Here is a 25,696-nt window from a genome sequence, read left to right as displayed (position 1 = left end):
CTCTTGGAAAACATTTAAGACATATCACAGTAAACTCAAGATAATCTCAGTAAGACTACAGGCTAAAAACTAACAGATACTAAAATACCTCTGAAAAGAGTTAGCTAAAAAAACATTGTGTTGAATTATTTTAATCTATTCTAAAGGCAAGCAGCATAAGCACTGTGGGCACTGAGCAAAATTCTTATCAACCTCCCAATAAGCTGACACCTTCATCACCAGACCACACCTGTGTTTTCTCTTTTTTTTTCTATCCCTTTTCAGAAAAGCAAAGGCAAGACAGATACTACCTTAGCCTTCCTAGGAGACTAGTTCAAGAAAAAGAAAGGGCTACAATGAAGCAACAGTTGCAGGTAAGTAACTGCTCAGCCTGCATCATTTAATCTGCAAGCCTAAACGCTAAGGCAAACAACGCAAAGTTACAGCTTCTTAGACCTCCAAGAAAGACGGCAGTGTCACAGAGGATGACTCTTTTCAAGCTAACCATAGAAATCAGACTTTGATGAAAAGGCATTGTATCTACAGGAAAAGCAACTCCTAAACTGTCCAAGAAATCATAACAAAGCAGACTACAGAAGGACATGAAACAGTTTTCAGGAGAACTAAATTTTAAAGAATTTTCGTGGTAGTTCTCAAAACTTATTGGGCTACACAATCATTCAAATCAAACCAGCAGTCTGCATCAAAGTGATGCAAAGTGATTTCAGCACCCTAAGCCAAAATAATTTCAGTGTCTCTACTCCAGTCTCAAAGAAGTACCTCAGTCAGGAATGTGGTTAGATGCACAACTATAGAAGCAATTTCTGATACCCTCTCATCTTCAGAATTCTTTATCAGCTACTCTGAGAGTTTCCCATCTGGCAACATCCAAAGTAAACTCTACTTTTAGCAGTTCACACCCCCCACGTATTATTCATAGAGGTTTCACATCAGAGTTCCCTCTGTACATGTGGATCCCAAACTTTATCAGCAGCTGAAAACCACCACGTATCCTTGTAGAGTTAAAAACAGAAATAGTAGCTTGGCCTATTTCAAACACTGCAGCCTACAGCTATTTAATGTACTAATCTTGAAGAAGGTTAGATAAAGAAGAAGTGCTTTTCTTTCTTATTTAGCATATTTGTTACTACAGTAAGGTCTTAGAAACTTATCTTCCACTTTTGAAATTATAGAAAAGATTAAGTAAGCAAGTGATAAACAGCTGGAAAATGTGTTTTCAGCAGTTAGATTGTTTTAAACCAGTGGCACCAATGAAAGTATGTCAGCAAGATTATTATCGCCAACAACGTGACAAATTAAATCCCGCAAAGTACAAAATGCTAATAAGACAGAAAAACAATCTAGACAGCATTTCAGTTTCAGATATACTGAAAATGCTTAAGTACACACTGACATAGTAAAAGATCAGTTCTGAAAAGACATCTGAACTGTCATTGAGGGGTTGGGTATACTTTCTAAACAAGGAGCTCAAACACTTACCCAGATTTCAGGTCTGTAATTCGTAAACAATTAGTAGCATCCAGGCCTACTTTTCCATTTCTCACCACACTTGAAATGAACGGTGAAAGAGCAGGAGAAATTCTGTTCAAGGCAACTTCAGGAGACATTGTAGCGTTCTCTCTTCCTTCTGTCTTTAGCTGTACAGGAACAGTAAGGGAGAAAAACAATTTTAAAATATCCTACTTATTTGGTGTAAATTCACATATACTATGCCAACATCAAAGGAAAAATAAGCTTAGCGCTCTAGCGATCAGGAATTGAAGAGTACAAAGTTAACTTTTTTCTCCTACCTCTGCAATGATCAAAGAAACCCATTTATTCAATTCAAACTCAATATAAAGAATCTTTAATCCTAGGCTCCTTTAATTAAGATCCTATCCCTATGAGAAAGATAAATCAAATGGAAGGTCCTTCTGACCATTCACAGCCTAGCTGTTCTTGTAAGCATTCCCCTAGAGGCTGTAATTGACAAGCCACATTTGTTCTGCTTCCACTGACATCAACTAGACTTACAGTACTGATTGCAATGGGATTGCTCTCTCTACATATTTTCATTCGTAATTTGTAATACAACTACAAGCATAACCATCATCAGTATTACATTCACAACACTTCACTAAGAGCTAGACAGAGCATTTTGTGCTTCCTTCAAAGACTTTCCTATCAGTGATACTACCATGCTCTGAAAGGCACAAAACACATTGTGAAACTGTTATACACAAACTTCAAGCACAGCTTCTTCAGAAGCACTTGCAATTGCATGACCTTACGCTACATCAGTTAGGCCACTATAAGCACACATGCTGCTTTCTAGACTAAATGCAGGAGCTGATCTTGTTTGTAATTTAAAATAGTCTCATGCTGAAAGCCTATACTGTGGGCAAAACCAGGCTGTGGCAGAAGTGGAAGAAAGAAAGGCAAGCAACCTATCTAAATGCTATAAATACATTTACTCATATTCTTGGTATGTTTACAGTTCTACCTGAAAATTAACTGAATTTCAGAGTTTTACAAAATAGTGCCACAAGTGACTCAGCGTAATATAAAATCACCACTGCAAACTTGGGTAGAAGGCCCCATAACTTAACTCTGGCCATTACAAACTCTTTATTATTCATCTACATTCACAAATAACAACGCGCCCGGACTGCTGTATTCACAACACTTCTGTTTTTCCTAGCACTCAACCTTCAGTTGGCAACTAACAGATCTTCCGCAAACTGATAATTCCTTCCAGAAGGTAGCATCATTAATCATTTGAGCTATGTGTTTTGTTCTTATGAAAGCCATTCACATGGAAGCAGTATGAATGAGTCTTCAAGAGAACTTATCATAGCAACTTGGAGTAAAACAAAGGCCATGCATTTTTGGGTGATCAAAAATACAGAGGGATTTCCTACAAATTGTAATTAATACAGTTTCCTGCACTTCATGGCAGCTATAGAAGCTTGAGACTGAATATCCATACACTAATATATAACTTGCTCTCCTTACACACACGATATAGCATAACTGACGATGGGCAGCCACTTACACTTGCCTGGCAGACATTTATGGCCACTCAGGACACTCCCTCCCTTTGGTTGGAGCTCTCTTAAAACCCTCTGCCAACTCACCCAGAAACACTGAGAAAACAAACTCAGAGTTAGCCTACATCAATGCAAAGACCAACGACTGAGCTTGAACAGCTAAAAAAAATTAAACTAGAATGACAGATATTGCACAAGAGTGGCTAACTCTGGGCACGTTTTATTCCATCATGTTTTATTCTACTTCAGGGAGAGTAACTTCAGGCAGCAGGGCTGATGATGGTAAGGCCTTCTTGAAGCACGAAAAGCATGCTGAAATAGAGGCCATCCTATCACTTCATATACAGAGACCTCAACATCAGTTCTGATTATATGACATCCTTCCAGGGAACTCAGGTATGAGGGTAGAACTGTGACGCGTGGAGATGCATGTGGTGACCAAAGGTGAAACAGACGCATTCTAAAGTGAATGACAGGGTGTTCTTTACCTTTCCACTAGCGGAGTACACAGGTAGTGTCAGCACAAGGCACTGCTCCTGGCTTTATTGCATCGCTTCTTTAAGACCCACAATACCTTCTACATCTCAAGCCAGCTATCGCACAACACTTAAAGGCTCCTATTGGTTACACTCACTGATTTATTTTGTAAACAAAGGGATCCGTAAACAAAGGGATTTACAAACAGTAACACAACCATACCATTTCCATAACTCTCAGTTCCCACAGACATCATCTTTTCCCCAGCTTAGTGGCCCGGCAATGCTGGGAACAGAGCACAAACCAAATTAACCCATGGGAATTAAACACCAACAAATAAATAACCCAAGAGGCAGTTTCCCTCCCTATCTAACAGAAGTACAAAACGAGCAGCGGGACCCTTTCAGACTCAGCAGCCACGAGTTCAGGTCAGTCGAAGGCAAGCTCCGCAACGAGCACACGGAAACGAGCGTCCCCACCACCGAGCCAAACATTCGGCACGGGTTCAGCGACGCACAGAGGCGCTGCGAATGAGACCAAAGCGCACGGGAGCCTCCTGCGCCCGCCCCGCCGCCCAGCTCAGCCCGCACTGGGCGGGGACGACCGGCGTCGCTCCTCGGCGTCGCTCCTCGGCCCCGTCCCGCTCCCCCCCTGCCGGAGTCGGGCCCTCGGCGCCGTTCCCGGGGCTCCAGCAGCCACGTGCCGGCCCCGGGGCGGCGGGCGGGGCCGACCGAGGAGCCCGGCCCTCCGCCCCGGGATGTGCTGGTGCCGATCCCGGCTCCGCGCCGCCTCCCGGGGCCGGAGGAGGAGGAGGCAGGAGCAGAACCCAGGCCTCCCGCCGCCCCCCCACCGGAGCCAGCAGGGGCGCTGGCGCCCTCCCGCCCGCCCCTCCCGGGCCTTCGCTCGAGCCCCGGCCCCGCCATACCTACGGCGGCCGAAGCGCGGCCCCTTAGCAACGGCCGCGGCCACGCGCCCGTCCCGTCCGCCCGCGCCCGGCGTGCGCGCTCCCGCCCCGCCGCGCGACGTGCGCGCCCCCGCGCCCCGCCGCCGCCGCCGCCGCGGCTCCCAGGGCCGCAGGGGGCTTCGCAGGCCTCGGAGCTGGCGGCGGCCGCAGCGCCTGGGCGGATTTTGTCTCCGCGCAGCGTGGGGGTAGAGCCGGGGAGGTGAGGGGCCGCGGGGAGGCCGCAGCCGGAGCGGCGCGGAATTAGCTGGCGGGACGAGGGCGGGCAGGAGCGAAGAGAGCTGCGTCCCGACAGGCGTTCGCCAGGGGCGCCCCTACCGGCCGAGGCCCCCCCTCTCACCCGCTCGTCGCCGTGGCAACGGGCGAAGCCGCGGCGCGGCCTGACGCGGAGGCTGGGTTCAGGGTCCAGGGTCCGGGCCTCGGAGCCGGTTTGTCCGCCCCGTCCCCAGCGCCATGGCCGCCGAGGTGGCGGTGGTGGGATCGTGTATGACCGACCTGGTCAGGTTAGTACCTGGCGCGGCGGCACGGAGCCCGTGGCGCAGAGGGAGCTCGGGCCGCCGCGCCGAGCTGCCGGGCCCGTCAGTGTCAGCCCCTTTGCTGGGAGCCTCAAGGAGCGGGGAGACGGGCCTCGGTCAGCCGCCTCCGCCGTGAGGGGGAAGGGAGACGTGGGTTTGCGGTTTCGGCTGTGCTCGGGGGCCCGGCGGCGCCCTGGCTGGAGCGATATGCCCGGGAAATCGTGCGCTCCGATACTCGTTATCAGCACAGAAATGATTTGAGAAAGGTAAATAAATCCGATCGGCTGGAAACGCGTTCTCAGCTCAAAGCAGCTCATTTCTGCCGGAAAAGCAAGAATGAGAGCTTGATGTTGTAAAGAAACTGAAATTAGGCCTGTGAAAAAGTAGAACGAAGCCCAGTGCTGTGGCCCACTGTTATCTGACAGAGAGAGAAGGCCCTGAGCTATGTGTATCCATACAGGTCGGGAAGTGGACGTAAGGAGCCCTAACAAAATCTAGCTCTTCTGCACCACAGAATGGGTTTTCAAACTATGAAATCCTTTTTTAAAGGAATGTCTTCCTTCTTTTTGATTCATCCTTTGGGCATTTGGGGTTTGGAATTAGGTGCTTGGACTTCATTGTGTTTTTCCTTCTTTCTTTTTGTACATAGGTAAGGTTTCCAAGCTTCTAATAAAAGATAAAGCAGACAGATTCATGAAAGCTCTTGGTTCCCACAGCCTGACTTTATAACAAATACTAAATATCAGGAGAATTCAAATGAAATTGCAGGAGTTGATGATGATGAAAATACTAATTCAAACTGCCTGACCTTGTTGGCCCCAGTACACTTGCAAATCAGTCCTTTATTTGCACTATATTAAACACATCTGGCTTTAAACTATGTATGCAGAGTTGGTTAAAATAGGATTTGAAAGTGTGTGTGTCTGGACTGCATCAACACATCCTGCTGGGAATTCTGCAGTTAAAAACACAGTTCCTCAATCTGAATCAAGAGGCAGCTACATTGACGCCTGTGGGGCAAAAAAGAGTAGAATACATGATTAGAAGATTATGCTGAGGACGAAGTGCAGTGTAGGCATAGGCCTGCCTTGCAAAAACTCTTAAATAATCATAGAACTTGTATCAGAAAAAAATTAATGCTTTATGTGATTTGCAGAATACACTGCAGTTTACCAGGAAGAATAGTTATCTTGAAGGTCAGAGTAAGATAATGTAGAACTGCTCTTGACATTATGTGGATCTGAGCATATGACGTTATATTGAAACACAAAACATGGCCCTTTATTCTCAGAAAGTTCTTCTGTCTCTCTAAAATGTGGAAACAAAAATAATCAAAACTTTGCCAGCTTAAGCACTACTGCCAGCCATGGGTTTGGGTGCTTTCTTGACAGTTAAACAAAAACAAAGCAAAGCAAAACAAACAAACAAAAAAGCAACACCCAGAAAGCTCCCATGCTTTTTGGCTTCAAGTTTGGTGTGATGAAAATACAGTCACTTGTTTGAAACCTGATTAACAGGGCATTGAACCATTAAACCATTGGTTACAGCCATAGATGCTGTTACAGTGAGATTAAGTCGTTTTGAAAAAGCTATTTTGCTTTTCAGTCAGCTGAGAGGGTTTCTTAACTGAACAACCGCTATCACAAGAATGTATCTGACTCACCATTATTAGCCTCTGCTTTAAGGAGCAGTGAAGGGCTTTTTATTAGCGATAAGCTGATTTGACTCAACTGAAAAAGAATGGATAGCTTCATTCTTTGTTATTAGCATAGGATTTCAGGCACTTCACAAACCAGGAAAAAGAATGGGTTTAAATTTAGCTGGCAAATGTTTAATCAGGCTGAAAACTCTGGGTAGACAGAGTCTGGATGTAGCCAGCGTTAAAAATCCTGGTCAGATTACCTGAAAGCATGGGGCTGTGGGCTGGGATGCCTCTAAGTGAGGAGCAAAGCTGCGAAACAGGGAACGATAAGCAAACTTTATTAAAAAACTACCAGGTTGGAATTCATGCTAGGAGTCTCTCTTAACTGTCTTTATGTCTGCAATGTAGGGGGAGCCATATATAGTATGGGTTCATTTCAGCAGGAACAGAAGAACATCAGGTTTTCATCCACTTGTCTGTCATTTATGCTGATGTTTTAGTTTGGAAAAGGCACGGGGAGCAGTGCTCACGTGTTACATGCCTGTCTATCACCCATTTGAAGAGTCTGAATAAACTATGAGGGTCGTGCACTATGAGGTCAGGCACGTCTTTGGGCACATTGTGGTCGATAGTCTTATTCACTGCTTAGAACTGAAGCCTGTCTTTCCTAGAATAGAGGCGTACTCATTGAGGCTTTGCCAGAGGCACTGACAGGGTGCAACATTGGCCCTCCAGAATACAGTCTTCACCCTCTTTCTGGAAAACTAGAAAATGAGGGTGGCAAGTATTTAGTGGTAAGCATTCCTAGGTCTTCAGAGACAAGGTACTGAAAATCCAAATGATATGCCTGAAGCTACCATTGAACATATGGTAACCAGATTCACCAAATAAAAAAAGTTGCCATATAATGTTTTTACTCAACACAGTAAACAAGTGATTTAAAGAAGCATAACCTCTGTGTGAAATATGCAATGTGAAATTTGCTAAGTCTTACATAATGAATGAGAAGAGAAGGAAAGGAGGCCTTCAGTTGAAAACAGTATTCACATGTAATTTTGAGAAATAATCAAATTCAGAAGAAAGGGTAGCGTCCCTTAAGATTCTTTTAAAGAGAAGGAGCCCAGTGGTTTGCTTTTAAAATACTGTTCTCATTGGAAATTCTTTTCTTATTGTCCTGTAGCGCTGCAGTGGCAAAATGTGGGTTTTTTAAAGTGAATTTAGTATAATCAAAACAACCTCACGTACATACATGCAGTAAACCACACTCTTTTGGCTTAACAGGACCAGGAACAAAACATACTTGTGGTCACAATCACAATCAACACTTCATCGGCAATTCCAGACAACAGTAGCAGAAAACAAAAACAGCATTATTCTATATGATCTAGATATCAAGCCAGATGGGTACCATCCATAGTATTATTTAAATAGTTTCTGTTCTGACTCATATTTGCAGTCTGATCGTGGCAGTGTTTTAATTCATACTAAATCAGGACAAGACTAAACATATAAACCAATGAGAGTCAGACACACTAAAACAATTAGAATAAACAGGAGAAACTTTGGCATGGGAATTGAAAACAGCAAAAGCAAGGAACAAAATGTAAGATGGAAAAAGTCTTTAGATAGTCACAATAGCAACAGTTTTTCGCTTGAATTCAAGAGAATGAGACGACAGCCCAAATGCTGGAAAATGATGTTTGTTAGGATGTTCGAAATTTGAAGTCTTAGTTTTTCAGTGGATCTTAATCCTTCTCTCAGATTGCTTATTTCCTCTGGGGAACAGAACTAGAAAGTAGGCCTTCAGGCCCCCTCTTGTAACCATTGTCATTGCAACAAGCCAACCAATTAAAGGCATTCACTAGAAGAAGACTTGGTGGAGGAAGCACTGACCTACAAAGTAGTGTGTTGCCAGAATGGACAGCAATGACAAATGCATATCTGGAATTGACATCCAGAGGAGTCTGATGGGTGTGTCAAATCACCTTCATTAACAGAGCACAGTCCCTGCTTTTGCATAATGGCAAAGTTACCTCCAATGGTGAATGAGATTCTACCTCTTTCTCTTAAGCTTTTCCTGGTGGCTACTGTCTGCTGAAGTGCTGCAGTAAATGACTCACTGTCTCGTTGGAAATCCATAATCTTAAGCAGTGTATGTACTTTTTTAAAGTGCAATACTTGGATCACTAATTTCAGCCTTTTTCTTTTTTGCAGGGATATGAAAAGGAATTTTCTTATGTTTCTTTTGAGGTAGCAGGGAAAGTCTCACATTAAACTTTGCTTTGTTTCCAGGTCTTTCACGTGTTCTCATTGCCACCGTTTCTCATGCATGCAGTCACCAAGTTTCAGAGTTACTGTTCTTTCATATATTTTTTTCTGCTCTTCAGCTTCTCCTAGCAGCAGAGAAAAGTGTTCTAGAATCCTTCAAACCCATTCCGTTTGTGTTTTTGTTTTTATCTGTAATGCTTCCCCTGCAGCAGCCACTCCTCATTCTAGTCAGTCTGCTGTTGCCAGCAGCATGGGAAAGCACAACTGTGAAGGAATACAAGCTTAGTCCAGTTGAGGAAATTAATCTTTTGGATCCAGAGAAAGGCATCGAGGCATGAGAGAATGTGTCATCTGTGAATTGTTTGCTTTATGTAATAGTGAAAAATCTGGGCTTGATTTCAGAGCCTCGTCTTCTTCTCTGACCTAGCAAAGTTTTGGATGTATAGTAAATGTAAGATCTGCAGGCTCTGTGCTTTGTTGTTCTGTCCTGATTATAGAGGACCTCAAATATGGTTTAGAACAAATCCCCTTTGACTTCTCTTGCCTTACAAGAAGAAAGCTGCATCCTGGGGAAAAAAGAAAAAAAAAATTGACAGTAAAAATCAGGTTGGTGAAATTCTCAATAACAGACTAAAGGAATAAAGTTGTTCTATACAAATATAGTTTCGAGTATCCAAAATAGCTCAGACTCTGCTTATCTGATGTAAGACCTGACTGACACAAAGCTCATTCATATCACAGGAGGCTTTCCAATGCTGCAAACTGATGTGAAATTGTCTCTGCCCCCTGAGATAGGAGTGCTTATTTCAGGATGCATCACAGTTTAATGTTTTACTGTATTGAAACTATTGGGAATTACATTCCACTCCTGAAGAGAAGGTGGGGAAATGTCTGGCTGGATTTTACTTAAAAACACAGGATATCTAAGCTGAGGCCACCAATGACTTCTTTTAATGTATTACAAGAGCTGCATTTGCAACCAAGTTTATAAAACATGAGGAGGAGACAGTGTACCATTGATCACAGCTGGCACTTTCTGAAACAAACTGTTGTTTGTGTAGCAGAGGATGCTGTGGGTCCTGCTTGAGCTGGACATCTTAGAACACCTGCTATACACTTGTCTTTGGTTCTTATCCATGAAAACCCTTTTTCTCCCTTCTTTATTGGAAACATGTAAGTTTCAAAAGTCTTGGGAAATACAGATGTTAAACTACATCGTTTAACTTAAAGTTTTTTTTTTTTAATCTAAATGGAATAAAAGAGTTGCTTTCTGGATTCCATTTAATTGACATCTTCTGCCCTTTCATTTGGTGTCTTTATTTTTTGTACTAATCTACTGTGTACTGAAATTAGGTGATGTCTTTCCTTCCAGAAGTAACTTCATTTCAACAATATCTAATATGATTCTTAATTTTTAGATTTACCTATTTCAGTTTAATAATATGTATTTAGTAGTGCTTTTGAGCTAAAGAATGCTTGTTACAGTACTATAGTCAGGCCTGTACTACATAAATGCCATATTTGAAGTAATTTCTTTGTCTTCCCAGAATCAAAAAGTAGCATTGCTTGCCCTACTGTGCACTTGGAAAAGATTTTGGAGTTCTGGGACCAAAAGTGAAGGGATTTGGCTTTGTAGAAAGATAGAGAAAAGGTGGAGAGAAACTGGAGGAAGGTATTGAAAGGGCAAAATGATAGGCATGAGGTTTTATAGCAGAAAGTGTGAAGAAGCTGTAGAGCTGAGGCTGAGAAAAAAGGCAGGGGAACTACAATCCTAACAGCTACAGCTCCCCAGCTGTCCAGAGAGCCCCTGTTTTTCTGCTTCTCTTTCTGCCAGCTCAGGCAGAGCTGCCTGCTTGTTTTCTGCAGTTTTCTCACATGGCTGCTTGGCGAGGCTTAGGAAAAAGCTCTGTTCTAGTCTTGCTGTCTTCTCCCAGCAACAGCACTTTGGAAGATACAGCACGCAGTAAGTCCTCTATTACCTCCTCCTTCCCATGAATGAGTTCCCAGATGTCTGCTTCTGTTCCTACCAGCTGCAGTGTCTGGTCTGTTTAAGTTTGTAAATTGCTTTGAGATCCTTTAAGATGAAAGGTTCTACTTAAGTGAGATCATTATCGCCTGTTGCATTTCTCCACTCCCTGTTCTCAGCCCAAACTTCTTTTCTCATTTCATCTTAGGGTCCTACACTGCTCTCAGCATTCCTAGCTCTCAGCAACACGAAGCTTACACACAAAATTCAACTTCCAATCTTTAAGTTGTTTGACGCCTCTCAGATTACTTCAGAGCTGAAGGTTAAATATATGTATTTTCCTGAGCCGATGCCAAGATGCTTAGCACTTGCCACATTGAGATTGTACTTCTGAATTTGCCTCTGACTTCATGTTATTTTGTGTGCTTCAAGAGACTGTATGGTTCTCTTCCTCCCACTTCTGAAGCACTTACTCATTCTAGGAAGCGTTCCAGCTACAATGTTGTTCTGTGATCCTGCCCTGTATTCTCATAGCCCTACTTTGTTCATGCTCATGTGGTTAAACTGTGAGCCTGTCAGGGCAGGGATTTCACTCCTGTCTGGAGCAGTGAGTTTATGGAGAGGAACCCTGACGTGAGTTCAGAGGGCTGTCTGTATTCAGCAATTCAGAGGCAGTAATACAGCTTGGACAGCAGAACTCCTGCACTGTTCAGCCACTCTTTTAGCTGTTGCCTTCATCTTCCATATTTCAACTGACAAGTAAGAGAGGTTTTTTACTATAAAGTATCTCTGTGTGCTTACTCCCAATGTCATTCACATTCCACTGAAATTTCCCTCTTTCCTACTAAAATGAGGTCATCTTAAACCTGTGTTTATGGTACTGCAGTCATTTCCATGGCAGTAGACTATGATATCATCAGTGGAGGATTATGCCCTTCCTATGTGTGTTAGCAATTAAAAATTATGGTTTGTGAGATAAAACTAGTGTTTACCAAGCTTTTAGGTTTAGTCCATATGAGGCAAGGAAACTATTGCTTAATTCTCTAGAGAGTTCACTTGGGTAATGGAGTAAATGAATCCAGAAACATTTTGATCCTAGCAGGTGATAAGTTTTTGGGGTGTATTTTCCAAGTGGGAGAAGAAAGTCAGCTACTCCATCTTGTGTTCTTGCCGTGCAAAGAGCACTCATCTGAAGCACCACGATGCTCCTTGTTCTGCATTGTTCAGTGCTACTCCCTGCTTTGATTCACAGCACCACAAGTTTACAGTCTCACGAGACTGGCATTTTTTCCCTTTCGAGGTCAGTAAACTATTAGACACTACCCACAAAAGTAAAGCAGTGTGCCTATCAGTCTTCTCATCTTTTTAATGGGTGCCTTCTTTGCCAGCTATCGGTAGCTGAATCTCTTTGTTGAACCTTCCTGAGTATGTATGTGGTTTCTCATTGTCTGGTGACAGCCGAGGCCAGTTTCAACACTGATGGCGACGGAAAGTTCATTCATTTACAGTGTAGTGTCCACTGTTATAACAGCTGCTTACGCTAGAAGATGCACGTGGTAGGTTAATAGCTTTACTCGTTTCATCACTTAAATACTTCGGAATTTTTAAGTCAAGAAGGTAGAATTTTCTAAGCAAGAATAGAGAGAGAGGAAAAAGGTTGACAGAGAACGGAGGTCATCAGCCTAGATATTGCAACATGAGCCAAAATTTGTGGCCATGTTATGGTTATGTATTTTAATTACAGAAATATGTGACTCCTGTGCACTTTTCATCCCGCCTGCTTTCCCACATAAGAGAACTGAACTCTCTTAATATCTCTACTTAAGTAGTCTGGGACAGAGCGTTAGAAGAAAATCTCAAAATGCTGAGCCCAATTACATAAAAGACTTGCGTGTGTCCATTTTCACTGAGTGTCTAGTATTTGAAAAAGTTCTTCCTGAAATTATTCCCACCTTAGTTGCTGCAATACAAAAGAGCTTCTTCTCTCACTGAAGTTCATGGAGACAGAGCCAGGCGATGCCAGGCTGGAATGGAATAAAAAAAGACACAACTCTTGTGTGCAGTCTTTTTGAGACTGATATGCCTCAGCTTTTAGTGAGCATACAGCCAGCTGATGTTAGAGCAGCCACATGAGTGTCTTCATCTGCCACTGGAAAACCCAGAGTGATATCTCTGAAGAAAGTGAGAAGTCAAAAACTAATAACATTATGATCAGGGAAGGAGGCTTTTGGAATAAAAGCTTAGTTACCATTTTTCCAATAAGAACATCAGGAGTGAAGCATTTGTGTTAATTTCTGCTACAGAAAGATGTAATTTTGCCTCAGCAATTCACAATAGCATATGGCCATTGCTTCACATTATAACACCCCCCTTCACAGATTTCACAACTGTCATCTTTTGCTTTTTGTAGAATTCCTGGGTACTGTACAGTTGCAAATAATTAGAATCCAAACTAGTGATCCACTGGGCATTGCTGTCATCAGTACTTCAGGGTATTCCTATGGCTCCTGCTCTATGCTAGTGATGGAGATAGAATATTACATTGGATTATTAATGTATCTAAATTTTCTTGCCCCACTGAATACTTTTACCATATAAATTCCACAGGTTTTGATGTTGTTGTTGTTGTTACTTTCCCTGTTCTTACTGGAAATTATTTTTGACAATTTAAAATAACCTATCTTGTCCTTCTAGCTTGGAAATCTTTGCCATACAAGAATACTGAATCAAAAGGGAAATTTTCTAAAGAAATTCCTTAGAAAATATTTGTCACAATACATACAACTGTTAAGCATTGTATTTTAACACTCAACACTGATACTCTTGTATTTTCTTTTCCCCCCATCCCTCCGCCCCACAATGAGCCTCAGAGTGATATGATGAATAGTTATGTTCTGTCTTGTTAATGAATTACTTTCTGGCTGTACTATTAATGGAAATAACTGTTTTCCTAGATGTATTTCTAGACATAAATATCTTTGGGTAAATTTTAGTACTCCTGACAGTAAAGAGCTGCTGGCACAAATCAAAAGCTGCAATAAAGATCGTACGGTCGATGGTAACAAATTTGTGTAAAAACACTCTAGGCAGGCATATATATGATGTTGCCTAGAGGAGCTGTCTGAGCTGTTCTTTCCATAGGAGTTCACTAGTAAGGTTTCGGTGCTTGTTTTATAAGGCTCCAGTTGTTAGCTCTTATATCAAGCTCCAGTAAATTATTTGATGCTGACATTCCTGGTTCCCTCCAAGCATAGCAACGTATACATTGAGCCTGAAGAAAATACATAAAAGTTTTTTACCAGTGTGGTGCCTAAGTAGGTGCAGAACATGATGATCCTTCTGACACGTAATTATAAAATAAGAAGGTGGTAATGTTCCCAAATATATCAGTTCTGCACTCCTTTATGGGTTTTATTATTTCTTCTTTCCATTTCTGACTTCACTCCGTTTTCTCTCCTTTTATTTCCCTCTACTAGATCAATAGCATGTCATCCCTGAACCATAATGATTTTCCCTTGCTTATCTCCACCTCTTGTTGCTGTCTCTCTGCAATGCACTTGTTTGCTGTACTGCTCTTTTTTCTGCCCCTCATCTTTCCATCAATAACTTTTGCTTCCGAAGAATCAGAATTCACTTTTGCTAATTTACTGCCTCCATCATTTCCCATACTTCCTATCTTCTCAGTTCCCTGTTTATTTAAAATGTGTAAATCTTGAGAGTATACACAGCAAAAAGAAAAAGAAGGTGCGTTGGTCATTGCTGAAAATAAAAGATGGGAAGGAATATGAAAGGCAAATCAAATTCATTACTTATTTGGAAAAACAAGCATTTCTCATGTTCTCATCTGTAATGAGAATGAACATACCTCCTTCCTTCTAATTCTCTGATCCAGTTAGTATTATTTATTGGGAACATCCTACTATTATTCAATCTGTTGGGTTTTTAGCCAGATAGAACTAAGTAAAGAATGACCTGCTGGGAAAAGCAGTTGGTGGTTTTGCTGGGGCTCAGCAGTACACCATATAGAGGCAGTGAAAATGAGCAGATAATCCGTCAGTTTTCATTCCTTGTTGCTCGTTAAATCGTGGGCATTACTGGAGACATGAGAGTTGTCTGTTGGCAGGTATTGCAAGCCAGGGTTATGCAGATTTACGTGGAATCATAGAATAGTTTGAGTTGGAAGGGACCTTTAAGGGTCATCTAATCCAACTCCCTGCAGTGATCAAGGACACCTACAGCTACTTCAGGGCGCTCAGAGCCCTGTGCTGTCTGATCTTGAATGTCTCCAAGGATGGATCATCCACCACCTCTTTCTGGGCAATCTATTTCAGTGCCTCACTTTCTGATATTCACATCTTTCTGATATTTAGAGATCTACTTTTCCTCAGAAAACTTAAACTGTGAAAAAGGTAAATGCAGAGGAGATTCCTACCTGCCGTGACTGAGTTAACCATGACAAAGGCAAGCACCCTCTGTACACTGCCAATTCTTGTCTTTGCCACACAAGCTTTAATGTTGCTGTAATAGAAGACTCTAGTAGGCACCTTTATGATGAGAAGGAATTTAAAGTATAGCTTTGTTTATTGGTGAATCAAGGGTAAGCTAGCTTCAAAGCAGAAACTTAGCTACTGAAGGATTTTGGTGTATTTAAATATGTTGGCTACATTTATTGATAAATTGACTAAGTGTATGTAAACTAAATTTTTGCTTACATTTTTCAGTTGTGACCCATGTGGATTCTGAAGGAAACACTGTATTTCAAAATTTATTGAAAAACTTTATCAAAATTATTGTCTTGGCCACAAGCTTTTAGAGCAACTTTTTACTGGGGAGCACAAATAGTATTTAGACTGCACTACTTCATCTTGATAACTATGTAGTGAAAACACATCTATGATGCTGCTTTTAGTACTGTAGTTCATAAAGCAAATGTGCTTGTGTACAAAATGCCCATAAATAATGTGGAGGGTGGCACAGGAGGAAGGAGAATAAACAGAGGAGAGGACTTTAGGGAGATCAGCAGCTGATATTTTTTTCTGCATGAGAGTGAAACAGAAGTATGGATTACTTTGTTGATTTACCATTGTATAAGAAATTATGCTGACAAGAACTAGGACCCTGTGACCTATCTAGGCCACATATGTCTTCTTTATCATTCAGAGACATGTAAAGATCACTCTTTGCTTGGGTTGCAAAGGTTATTTTGTTTTGTGGGATTTTTTTCTGTTTGGTTTCTGCTTTAAGCCTGGTATTTTATGAAGTTACAGTGTTCTGTTCAGCATAGGAACTGCAGGAAGGCTTCTGCAGTGCTAGGTAAGAACAGCACGTTTTGGAAACAGTCTATTCTAACATCATCATCATATTGCCTTGAAAATAATTATGTAACTGCAGTTCCAAAAATAATGTAATAGAGAGGTATCAATGAAGAACAACGTGGGAGGGAAATAATAGTTAGAGAGTAGTAATTTTGAAAATTTCCACAATCTTTTTAAAATACAAAACAGATGTTTTGTAAAAGTGATGGAACGTTTGCTGAGGCTTAAATATCTCAGGTTAGATTCATGCATTTTTTTAATCTCTTTTGAGCATCCAGTTCGGAATTACATCGCCGGTGTTGTGCCCACCTTTTCCCTGAAAGTTAACTGCTAGAGATGTGAGGAAAGGCCTACTGTTCCAGGAAAAGCTTTTTCCTCTGTTCTGAAACTTTCAGCTCTCCAGTATAATTTAGGAACTCTGATCTCTTGATGATGTCATTTCAGTGACGTGCACTACAGCGTGCTACTCTAACAGCTGCAGGATATTCATCTGAGTGCCTTCTTTGTTCCATCTTTTAAGATCTAGAAGGGCAAAATTTACCCCTGTACAGAGGGTCAGCAGAAACATTCATTAAAATCCTTGTTGGAGGGCTATGTACATCCATTCTCATTCTATATATTGTGTGTTTTCGTCTTTTTAAGCTGAGTTTGTGATTGCACAATATTATTTTGGAAGAGGTAAAGCTCATATAAGAAGGTGCCACTTTTGTGGCCCTCCTGTAGTCTCAGCCATTCCTTTAGATTTTTCACTTGCCAGAGATGTTCACCATTGTGTCAGTTCAACTGTTGACCCATTCAGTAATGAGATTCACGAAATAATCTGCCTTTAGAAAATATATATGTATGTATTTGATAAAATGCACGTGTTTCTTTGATCACAAAACTGGATGGAATGATTCCTGCTGCTCTGCACTAACTCATCATTTGTGTCATGGTGACAGATTGTAGATTATGTAAAATCAAGCAAGTTTTAGCAAAATCTTCAGAATGTAAGATGGGGTAAAGTTTTTATATCTCACACTGCCACTGTACTTCAGCACTGTCCTGTGAAAGGATTGTTCTTTAGCCATCAATTATTTTGCCAGGTACCAGTTTGGATACTCTTATTACACTGTTATGTGTCCTAGTGAGAGAACCCAGACCATCCAAGAAATGGTAGCCAATTTTATGAGTAGTATGAAAAGTGAACTTTTTTAAAGAAAGACTTGTCATATTCAGGGAAATAGTTGGAAGAATACATGGAGTATTTTCTATTATTTCCAATTGTCTCTAATTTTTTTCGGTTTAGAGATCTGAAGTGAGACTAAAACCTAGAACTGAATAGCCCAATATTTAAACCAAGCTGTAGTTAACTGCATTCCTGAGGTAATCTCTTCATAATTCTGAAAGTTTTCTACCTTCCAATAAGATGCTTTAGTGGATTATTAAAAGGGATGAAAGCAAGAAGGAGTCAAGAACATCAGATTTTGAAAAGAATTGTGGTCTTTTTGTCTCCATATTATGGATACTTTCCCATAGTACATGTTCAAATCTTTAAAAATTAAGTGAGACAAAAGAGACTGAGGCTAAACCAAAATATTACGCCAGATCCAAAAGAGGTCTGAGACTTTTTCACCACAATGATGTACTAATATTCCTAGTTAGAGGCAAGAGCTGTTCTTTCCTTTGTATTTGTTCGGCTCTGAGGAGCATGAAAGCCCAGTAAATTGTATGTACTAGACAGTGGCTAGCTACACCTACTCTAATCTCCCAGGGATTTTCCCCATTTCAGGGAATTCCCAGGAGGGGAAAAAGAGCCAGTTTTATTCAGGGATTCAAAGAGAGCAGAATCAAAGCTAAATTCTAAGCCTTTACATTATATTCCTGTTCATTAAAATGCCTTTAAATGCATCATTTCTGCTACTTTTTTCATACCCTTGATTATCTTCACTGTTCTTCAGGAGAAAAAAAAAGGTGTTTAAATATTCTTTAGATACTATGTAAATGACAGTCCTCTTAGATAACGTGATATCTAATCTAACATACAAATTCTCTTCCCCTCTGAACTGCCTGATGAGAATATTGTTTTTCTTTTCTCTTTCTTCAAAAGAAAAACATTGACGTACATCTTGTTTTTTTTTTCTTTTCTTTTTCTCATGCATGCTAAAACCACGTTGTTGCCCAGAAATAATCTGACACTTTATGATTTTCTTCAACGTTCATACAGAACCAAGTATGTTGTACTACGACCAAAGCCCTGGTTGCGAAGCATCCCACGTTTTCAGCAGACAGGGCAGTATCAGTGGCACAGGGCAGCATGCATGTGTGGCCACAGGGAAGGCAGTACTGCTGCTCCCTCACTCACCCCCTCCTCAGTCCTGGCAACATGATCTGGCCCACCCTGCCTGCTGGACACCAGCATGGGTCAGTTTGCTGATGCTAATTAAAATGACCTGTGGAAAAAACACAAAACATTTGGCATTAGTGAACTCTGTAAGCAATAAGGGTAATCAGAGAATCAGAGAATCATAGAATGGCCTGTTTCGGAAAGGACTGCAATGATCATCTAGTTTCAACCCCTCTGCTATGTGCAGGGTCGCCAACCAGTAGGCCAGGCTGCCCAGAGCCACATCCAGCCTGGCACAATGAATGCACAGTGAACTTTGGGAAAATGCTTCTGTATCAGCTGAAGCTGACAGTAATAGTGTACCTTTGTAATATTTTTGCATGTTGAAAGCACCAAACAGACATCGGTTAGGCATCAGGAATCGGAAGCAAACCATGATTAATTTCAAGATTAGTTTATGCAAATGCTGCTTATGTGCGTTGTTCCCTTTCCCTTCCTCCTTCCTTCAGACACGATATTTCCGATTGTGATCTAGTCGCTGCTAGATGGGAACTGTTCAAGAAAACCACACTACTGTGGAAAGTGGCATTCATAACTCAGTTAGTTGCACTTCACCTCTGGTTCAGTGCATCAATGAGGTAGTGGAAGGTTCTGTTCTTTTCCCAGTGCCACCAGTCCTAAGGGATATCTGTCTAAAAACACAAGTGCTAACCAGCTCTAGCCTTTAACAGAACTTGTGGCACACACTAGATAAAGGATCAAAGTTAATGCAGTGGTGAAATTGTTATTTGTGTACTTCTGTTTACGCCAAACCTCTGAAGCATAGCTGGATGTAAGAATCTTCATTTCCCACAAAAAACTGTGGGTAATTCTGCTGTGTGTTTCTTACATTTAAATATTGTTTTGTTAAAACTGTTGACATTTTGAGTGATTATATCCCTTTATTTGTAGCCCAAAGCATTTCAGGATGTTTTAGTCTGAAAGTTCCTCCATGATCTGTATTACTGTGCACGATTTGCAAAATATATTCTATAGTGTTTTTTTTCCCCATCTAATAGGTCTTGGGGGATTTCGTGTTTAGTTTCTGGTTGCTCATAAGACATGAGATCAATATCCTTTACACCATTTATCCTCTCAAAGCTGTGGAGAATTTGACACATAAGCTACGAGCAGTCTGTTAGTTAGCAACTTAAACTACTTTTTTCATGTCAGTGTTTTCAAATTATGCCAAAGTTGTAAATAGCTTTACAAAACACTTTATGTAACAATTCTGAAAACCAGTGTGACAGTTTTTCTAATTAACTTATGTAGCCTAGTTTTGGAGTAACATTGGCTGTTTCATCATTTTTAGGCCATTCTGAGTATTCTTTGTGGCACCATCAATAAGCCAAGAATTTATAGGGTTCCTTATACAAATTAGTCATCACTGCCTGCTCATAACAGAAGCCTGAAATGCTTATTAAAGTAGTCTGATCTGAACTGAAAGTAAGTGCAGTTGCAGAATTAAATGACAAGAGGAAAGTGTTGCATTTGGGGGGAAAAAAATCTTGAATACCTATGTCAGTGAAAGTGAAACTTTCAGGCTATGTATATAGATCAGTACTTTGAATTTGTTTTAATATAGAAGATAAAAATAGGCTTCTGGAGTGTAGAACTGCTCTGGAAGGAATGGTGATTGTGCCTGAAATGCAATGAGGGTGGCTTTTTTTGTTTACAGTGAGCTACAGGAACTCGCTGCATGTTCTTACCTAGGCTGTTAGCCTATTTTTAAAATTGGCTAATTACAAATCACTGTTCCAACTTGATCCTTTGCCCTTTGCCTTGTGCCTTTTCATCAAAGCAATAAAAAAGGTCATCTTCCCGTCTTCAACAAGCTGTTTGATTCCCACAGGCAGTTGTTTTGCTGTCCTACTTGAAACACTGAGGCACAGATCCTCACCTCACCGAGCCTGTTTTTTCACCAGTGTAATTATGCTGCTTTCATTGGAGTTGCATGCTGATGCCAACATAACTGCGAGAAGAATCAAGTCGTGGTCTAGCCACTGTTGACTAGAATATGTATGGGTGAACGTGCTTCTCACAAATACATGTGATCTCAAAGCAGCAGCGTTAGCAGATGCCTGCTGGGATGTCACAATTGTTCATCTTTCTCTAAAAATACATGAGGTTTTTGAAGAAACAAATTCTATTTAGAACGAGCTATAATCTCCTAAAGCACCCTAAGGAAGGAACATGAACTGAGACCTGATACTGGTTTCTCAGTGCAGAATTGAAATCAGGAGACTGTGTGTGCTAGAGGATTGAGTTCATCTCTGCTTTTGGTTTTGCTAGTGGCTTCTTGACTGACCCAAGGAACAAAAAGGCAAAATGACTTGCCTAAGTTTCACACCCACAAAACAGGAATAACAATGTTGTTCTGCTTTTTAAAGTGTAGTGAGATCTGTCAAAGAAATGAGCTGTACAAGAGCTGCTATTACTATTGCTTACCAAGGCTGAGCATAACATCTATTCTTTGCTGAGTGACACATAATTCTGGAAGTATGCATGCAGAAGCCCGACAGTGACCAAACAGGAGCTTCCTTGTCTGAGTTTTGTGACCTTCATTCTCCGGTCCACATCACTATTTTGGCTTCCAGTGACACATAAAATAGAGAAAATAGCAATAAATTACAGATGTTACTATTAATATACCTTGCTCATTACTACTATCATTACACTTTGTTCCCTCAAATGTTAGTTACTCTTTGTTGTAAACAGCCTGCCAGAGGCTGCTGTGGGAAACTGCTTTAATTTACCAACCCCTTCCATATATACAAGGTACTTATAATTGTAAATCACCATTACATTTTTAGTTAAAATGCCTTAAACATTTCCGAACAGAATGCTACCTGGTTCTACATGCCTGAAAACAAAGTAAGTGCCAGTAGCTGTACTTGTGAGTCTTTCTGGGGTTTCTTTCTGGTCCTCCATACAAGAAAACCTGCTGAATGGGTACCTTACCCTCACACAGAAACTTGGGGTGCTGTGTTAGCAAACATCCCTAATTAGTGTTTGCATCCCAACTGCATATCTTCAGAAACTGTAACTACTGCTGAGGGACAGACCCATAACAGCTGCCTCAGAGCAGTAATCTTGTGGGAGTTAAAGACTTATGTAGCTTCACTAGTTTAGATTTCATTTTCATTGTGATCCTTAACATTGGACCTATGGATGTTGAAAACTGAAAGTTAATAAGAAGAAAGTGCTTGCTTTTTCTTGAAAACTTTCATTTGGTATGGCTGTGTTCTGGCATTAACTTCACTAAGGTTTTGTAAACACTAAGGTGCCCTAAAATTTGCTGTATAAAGTTGAGAGTAACATGAACGCATCCCTCATGTCCTTTTCAGGCAGCAATCAGTAGTGACTTACTAGCGTAGAAGTACGTCACCTTTTTCTGAATTGGAGAGCTGGCAATTTTAAAGCTGTTCTAAGATTTACTGGCAAAATGTTAGAAAATGACAAACAGAGGTAAAGCGAATCTTGCTTATTAGGACAGATTCCTCTGCATTCCTGCAAACTCCCCTTTGCCTATGGACGCTTTCTTTCCTTCAGACTTTTGGCAGCCGGTTCAGGCTACCTGCATGTGGGCTGAACAGGTTGAATTACCTAGCAGAAGGCCTTTGTTCTACACTTGTTGTGAGCTTGTTTGTAGCTTAGGAGGTAGTAGGAATTACATTTTTAAAATGTATCCCTGGGATGCATGGCTTGAGTAGGCAGAAATTTGGGTAATCTGAGAGTCATAAACATAGCTTTGAGTTCTGTATTTCTAATAGAAGTGGGAAAAGTAAGCGGCAAGTGTAGCTTTGCATTCAGAGAACTTCTCCCCCGTTGTCTTGGGGGAGTGTTTTCTTTCTTTCAACTTTTTCTGGAGATAGCAAAATGTCTGGTGGCATTAACAACATTGCGATTCTACTTTGTTGTTTTTCAAAATGGAAACTAAACTGAACTGTCTTGAGTACATCCCCCATGGGTCTCCACTTGTATTAGTGCTCCTCTGTCTGGGCACCCATCCTCAGAAAGATGTCAGTGTAATTGGAGTCAGTTCAAAAGCAACAAAATGTTAAGAAATTGTAGAGTTTGATTTAAAAGGGAGAGTAGTCACTGCTGAGTGACAGCAGAAGGGAGGAAAGCTTTGATAATGATCTACAATTTTCAGGGGTGTGAACATCAACAAAGTGAAAAATTACTTAGGGTGGTTCAAGAGTATATAATTAGATGTAATGAAGTTAAATGAACAGTGTGTAAAGGTGAGCTGAATGTTGCAGTAAAACAACATGAACAGTAAGACCTATAGATTTATTATGTATCTGTATTGAATTAAGACTGGGGAATCCCAGTCAGGCATCAACTGCTTCTTTTTCTGGTCGAAACATGAAACAGAAACAACAGAAATGCAATCCTAAGTAATAAATTAAGTTTAAGTTTAAGTAATAAACTAAGTAAAGTAAAAGTAATAAATGAGCAGCTTGACTGAGTGGCATATAAGGAATAAACATAAACTGGTGGTTTGTGGAATAGATACCCTAAAAGGACTTTCTAGTCTTTGATGTTCATATTGAGTGGCTGTTGGACAGTTTAAAATTGTAAGAATGTAACTCTTATTTTGAAGATGGTTGCTATTTTCAGTCATTAATGTATGTAAATATTGCTTTAAATTGGAATAGCTTTACCACGAGATTGCCAAGAGCTGGAGAAACTATCCTCGGACAGAAGTTTTTCATTGGTTTTGGTGGGAAAGGAGCCAATCAGTGTGTCCAGTCTGCTCGACTTGGGGCCAAGACCTCTCTGATCTGCAAGGTAAGCGCTGACTTGCTCTTGGATTGCAACTGAACAAAATGTTCATGCAAATTCCAGAAAACCTTTGGTTGTCTAACAGAAAAGAGCTTTTTTGTTGTTGTTGCTATTTTCTTTTTCTTTTTCTTTTTAAATCCCTCTCTAATTCTCTCTTCTTCTCCTTATTTCAGCTATAAATTTAAGTATGAAATATGATCAGGAGGCTGTTCTAAAAATGCTGCCAGAACCAAAGAGTAGTTGGCTAGAGATCTGGCAGAAATTGCACATAAATAAAGATTGCAAAATTTAAATTGATGTACCACAAAAGGAAGAATTAAGGAAAATTAGAGATGTTCAAAATTCAAGTAAACTTGGTCCTTATGCTCCCTGTTGTTAGAACTGTCAGGGCTTTAATGATGACATTCAGGTGCTAGATACTGCAGTCAACCAGCTACTTTGTAGTTGATTATAAAAACAAACACTGGTAAAATAGTAACAAATTCAGGAAGGAATATAAATAGACCATTGGACTGATTCTGCCTGGCAGACACTATATTTTTGCAGTGCTTTTCTTTTATTTTTGCCATTAAATGTTATTGGTTTTGAGTGATCGTTATTAAGAGTAATACTGAATTTTGTCTCTTTGTAGCCTTATTGTCTAACCCATACTATCTGCAGATGAAGCTTCAGATGGCCTGGATGCACTTTGTTATTGCCATAGTGGGGAGAGGATGCTGAATTTGTTGGATCATCAGCTGCTAGGAGTTTTTTATGGAGTACCAAAGACATCTCAGGGAAACCTTTCTCACTACTTATCAACCTTATATTTAGGTGGAAGACTGATAACTATAAATCTGAATTATACCTTCAAGCACTTCTGTGGGTCCTTATCTCTAGTTGTTCTATAGTACTGTTTTTTGTTTGATTTGTTGGTTGGGTTTGTTTTGTTGGTTTTTTGTTGTTGTTGTTGTTGTTGTTTTTAAAGTTATACTGAGAATGTTTGTACTTTTTTAATATTTAAAGTATTTGATCATCTTTGCGTTCAGCAGTGATCAGATTCTAGCACAAGATGAATTGGCAATGATTCTCTGCTAACATTTCCTGCTAAATGTTAAAGAGGTTTTTTTTCACTGAAAGTGTGAATTTTGTTTTATTTTTTAATGGTCTAAGCTATGTTCAGTGAATACGTGTTCCTGGAACCATTTGCATTCCTAATAAAATTTAGTAATTTCTAGTTACTTTCCAAAATCATATTCATGCCATTTCAGTAAAACCTATTTTTCTTTCTTTCTTTCTTTCTTTCTTTCTTTCTTTCTTTCTTTCTTTCTTTCTTTCTTTCTTTCTTTCTTTCTTTCTTTCTTTCTTTCTTTCTTTCTTTCTTTCTTTCTTTCTTTCTTTCTTTCTTTCTTTCTTTCTTTCTTTCTTTCTTTCTTTCGGTATATGTAGCACAGAATGCTGTTGATTTTAATTTTAAATCCAAATACCAAGTTTGACTAGTGGAAATGCAAACATTATTCCACCTCCTGCCTAAGAATCAGTGGAATTGAGTGCTGTTACTCTGGGTTATCAATATCTATCATAGTATTGATCTTTAAACTGCCTTCTTCAGTTTGCTTAGTACAGTAAAACAACATATTGATGGAACAGATGCAGCTTCGAAAAGACAAGAAAGACAATGGTTCAGAGAAGCATACAAGATTGCCATCAGGGAACTAGAGGATCTAAGAGGATAAGTGAATTGCTTGTGTTCATATAAGAAAGCCTTCGCAGTACTGGAAAATGCACGGCAGTCTTGAGAGGGTCCAAAGTCACCATCATGGCAGTCATTACCAAAAAATCTGCAAAGCAGCCTAGATTAAGAACATGGAAGAAGGTTTATCTGAAAGACATTGTATGTGCTGAAAAAAGTCCTGTTTTACTACTGACAAACAATTTGGGGTGGTCTTCACTGGACATTTGTATCATAGCCTGATAATGCATATACTAAATTCTACTTAATCCTCAGCTGCATTTCATTCTTACTCAGAAAGTGCTGGACTACCACATTATGTAGTGATCTCTTTAGGTGATCTGTAAGCCAAACTGAGGAGAAAGTGCTTGAATGCTCACTTAATTGTAAGAACTTAGATATATGAAAGACACAGACCAGATTATGATGGTTATCTCCAATTGTTTTCGTGTTTTCTGTTAACACCATACTTTTCTTTAAAACTACTCTCAAAGCAACAGAGAGAGTAAGCACTCTCCAAAAATGTTTATGTAGAATAGATTGAAAAAATGGTCAAGAAGTATACGTTTTTGTTGCAATTAATTTTCAGGTACAGATGAGTTTGATTCTTTTAGCTATTATGATGCCAGCCAGCTCTCCTAGCTGCATATGGGAAA

At 40.4% G+C, this 25,696-nt stretch overlaps 2 protein-coding genes across 4 annotated transcripts in view; one reads left to right on the top strand and one right to left on the bottom strand.

Moving 5' to 3' along the window:
• Nucleotides 1–4,523, bottom strand: part of BABAM2 (BRISC and BRCA1 A complex member 2) — a 158,749-nt gene extending 154,226 nt beyond the window's left edge. Inside the window, exons 1-2 of one of the 2 annotated variants that reach the window (XM_048936025.1) lie at nt 4,432–4,523; nt 1,480–1,637 (exon numbers count right to left, since the gene is read on the bottom strand). In XM_048936025.1, the coding sequence (XP_048791982.1) occupies nt 1,480–1,607 (128 nt within the window). In that variant the 5' untranslated portion in view covers nt 1,608–1,637; nt 4,432–4,523. Of the gene's footprint in view, nt 1–1,479; nt 1,638–3,728; nt 4,052–4,431 lie in introns of those variants that run through there. The other variant, XM_048936024.1, reaches the window with a different exon arrangement.
• Nucleotides 4,524–4,676: 153 nt separating this feature from the next.
• RBKS (ribokinase) overlaps nt 4,677–25,696 on the top strand; it is a 66,104-nt gene continuing 45,084 nt past the window's right edge. Inside the window, exons 1-2 of one of the 2 annotated variants that reach the window (XM_048936026.1) lie at nt 4,677–4,970; nt 23,203–23,335. In XM_048936026.1, the coding sequence (XP_048791983.1) occupies nt 4,921–4,970; nt 23,203–23,335 (183 nt within the window). In that variant the 5' untranslated portion in view covers nt 4,677–4,920. Of the gene's footprint in view, nt 4,971–21,204; nt 21,413–23,202; nt 23,336–25,696 lie in introns of those variants that run through there. The other variant, XM_048936027.1, reaches the window with a different exon arrangement.

The sequence above is a fragment of the Lagopus muta genome, chromosome 2 (assembly GCF_023343835.1).
Source record: "Lagopus muta isolate bLagMut1 chromosome 2, bLagMut1 primary, whole genome shotgun sequence".
Lineage (NCBI taxonomy): Eukaryota > Metazoa > Chordata > Aves > Galliformes > Phasianidae > Lagopus > Lagopus muta.
The sequence above is the reverse complement of the archived record's forward strand: the minus strand, read 5'-3'. Positions and strand labels throughout refer to the sequence as shown.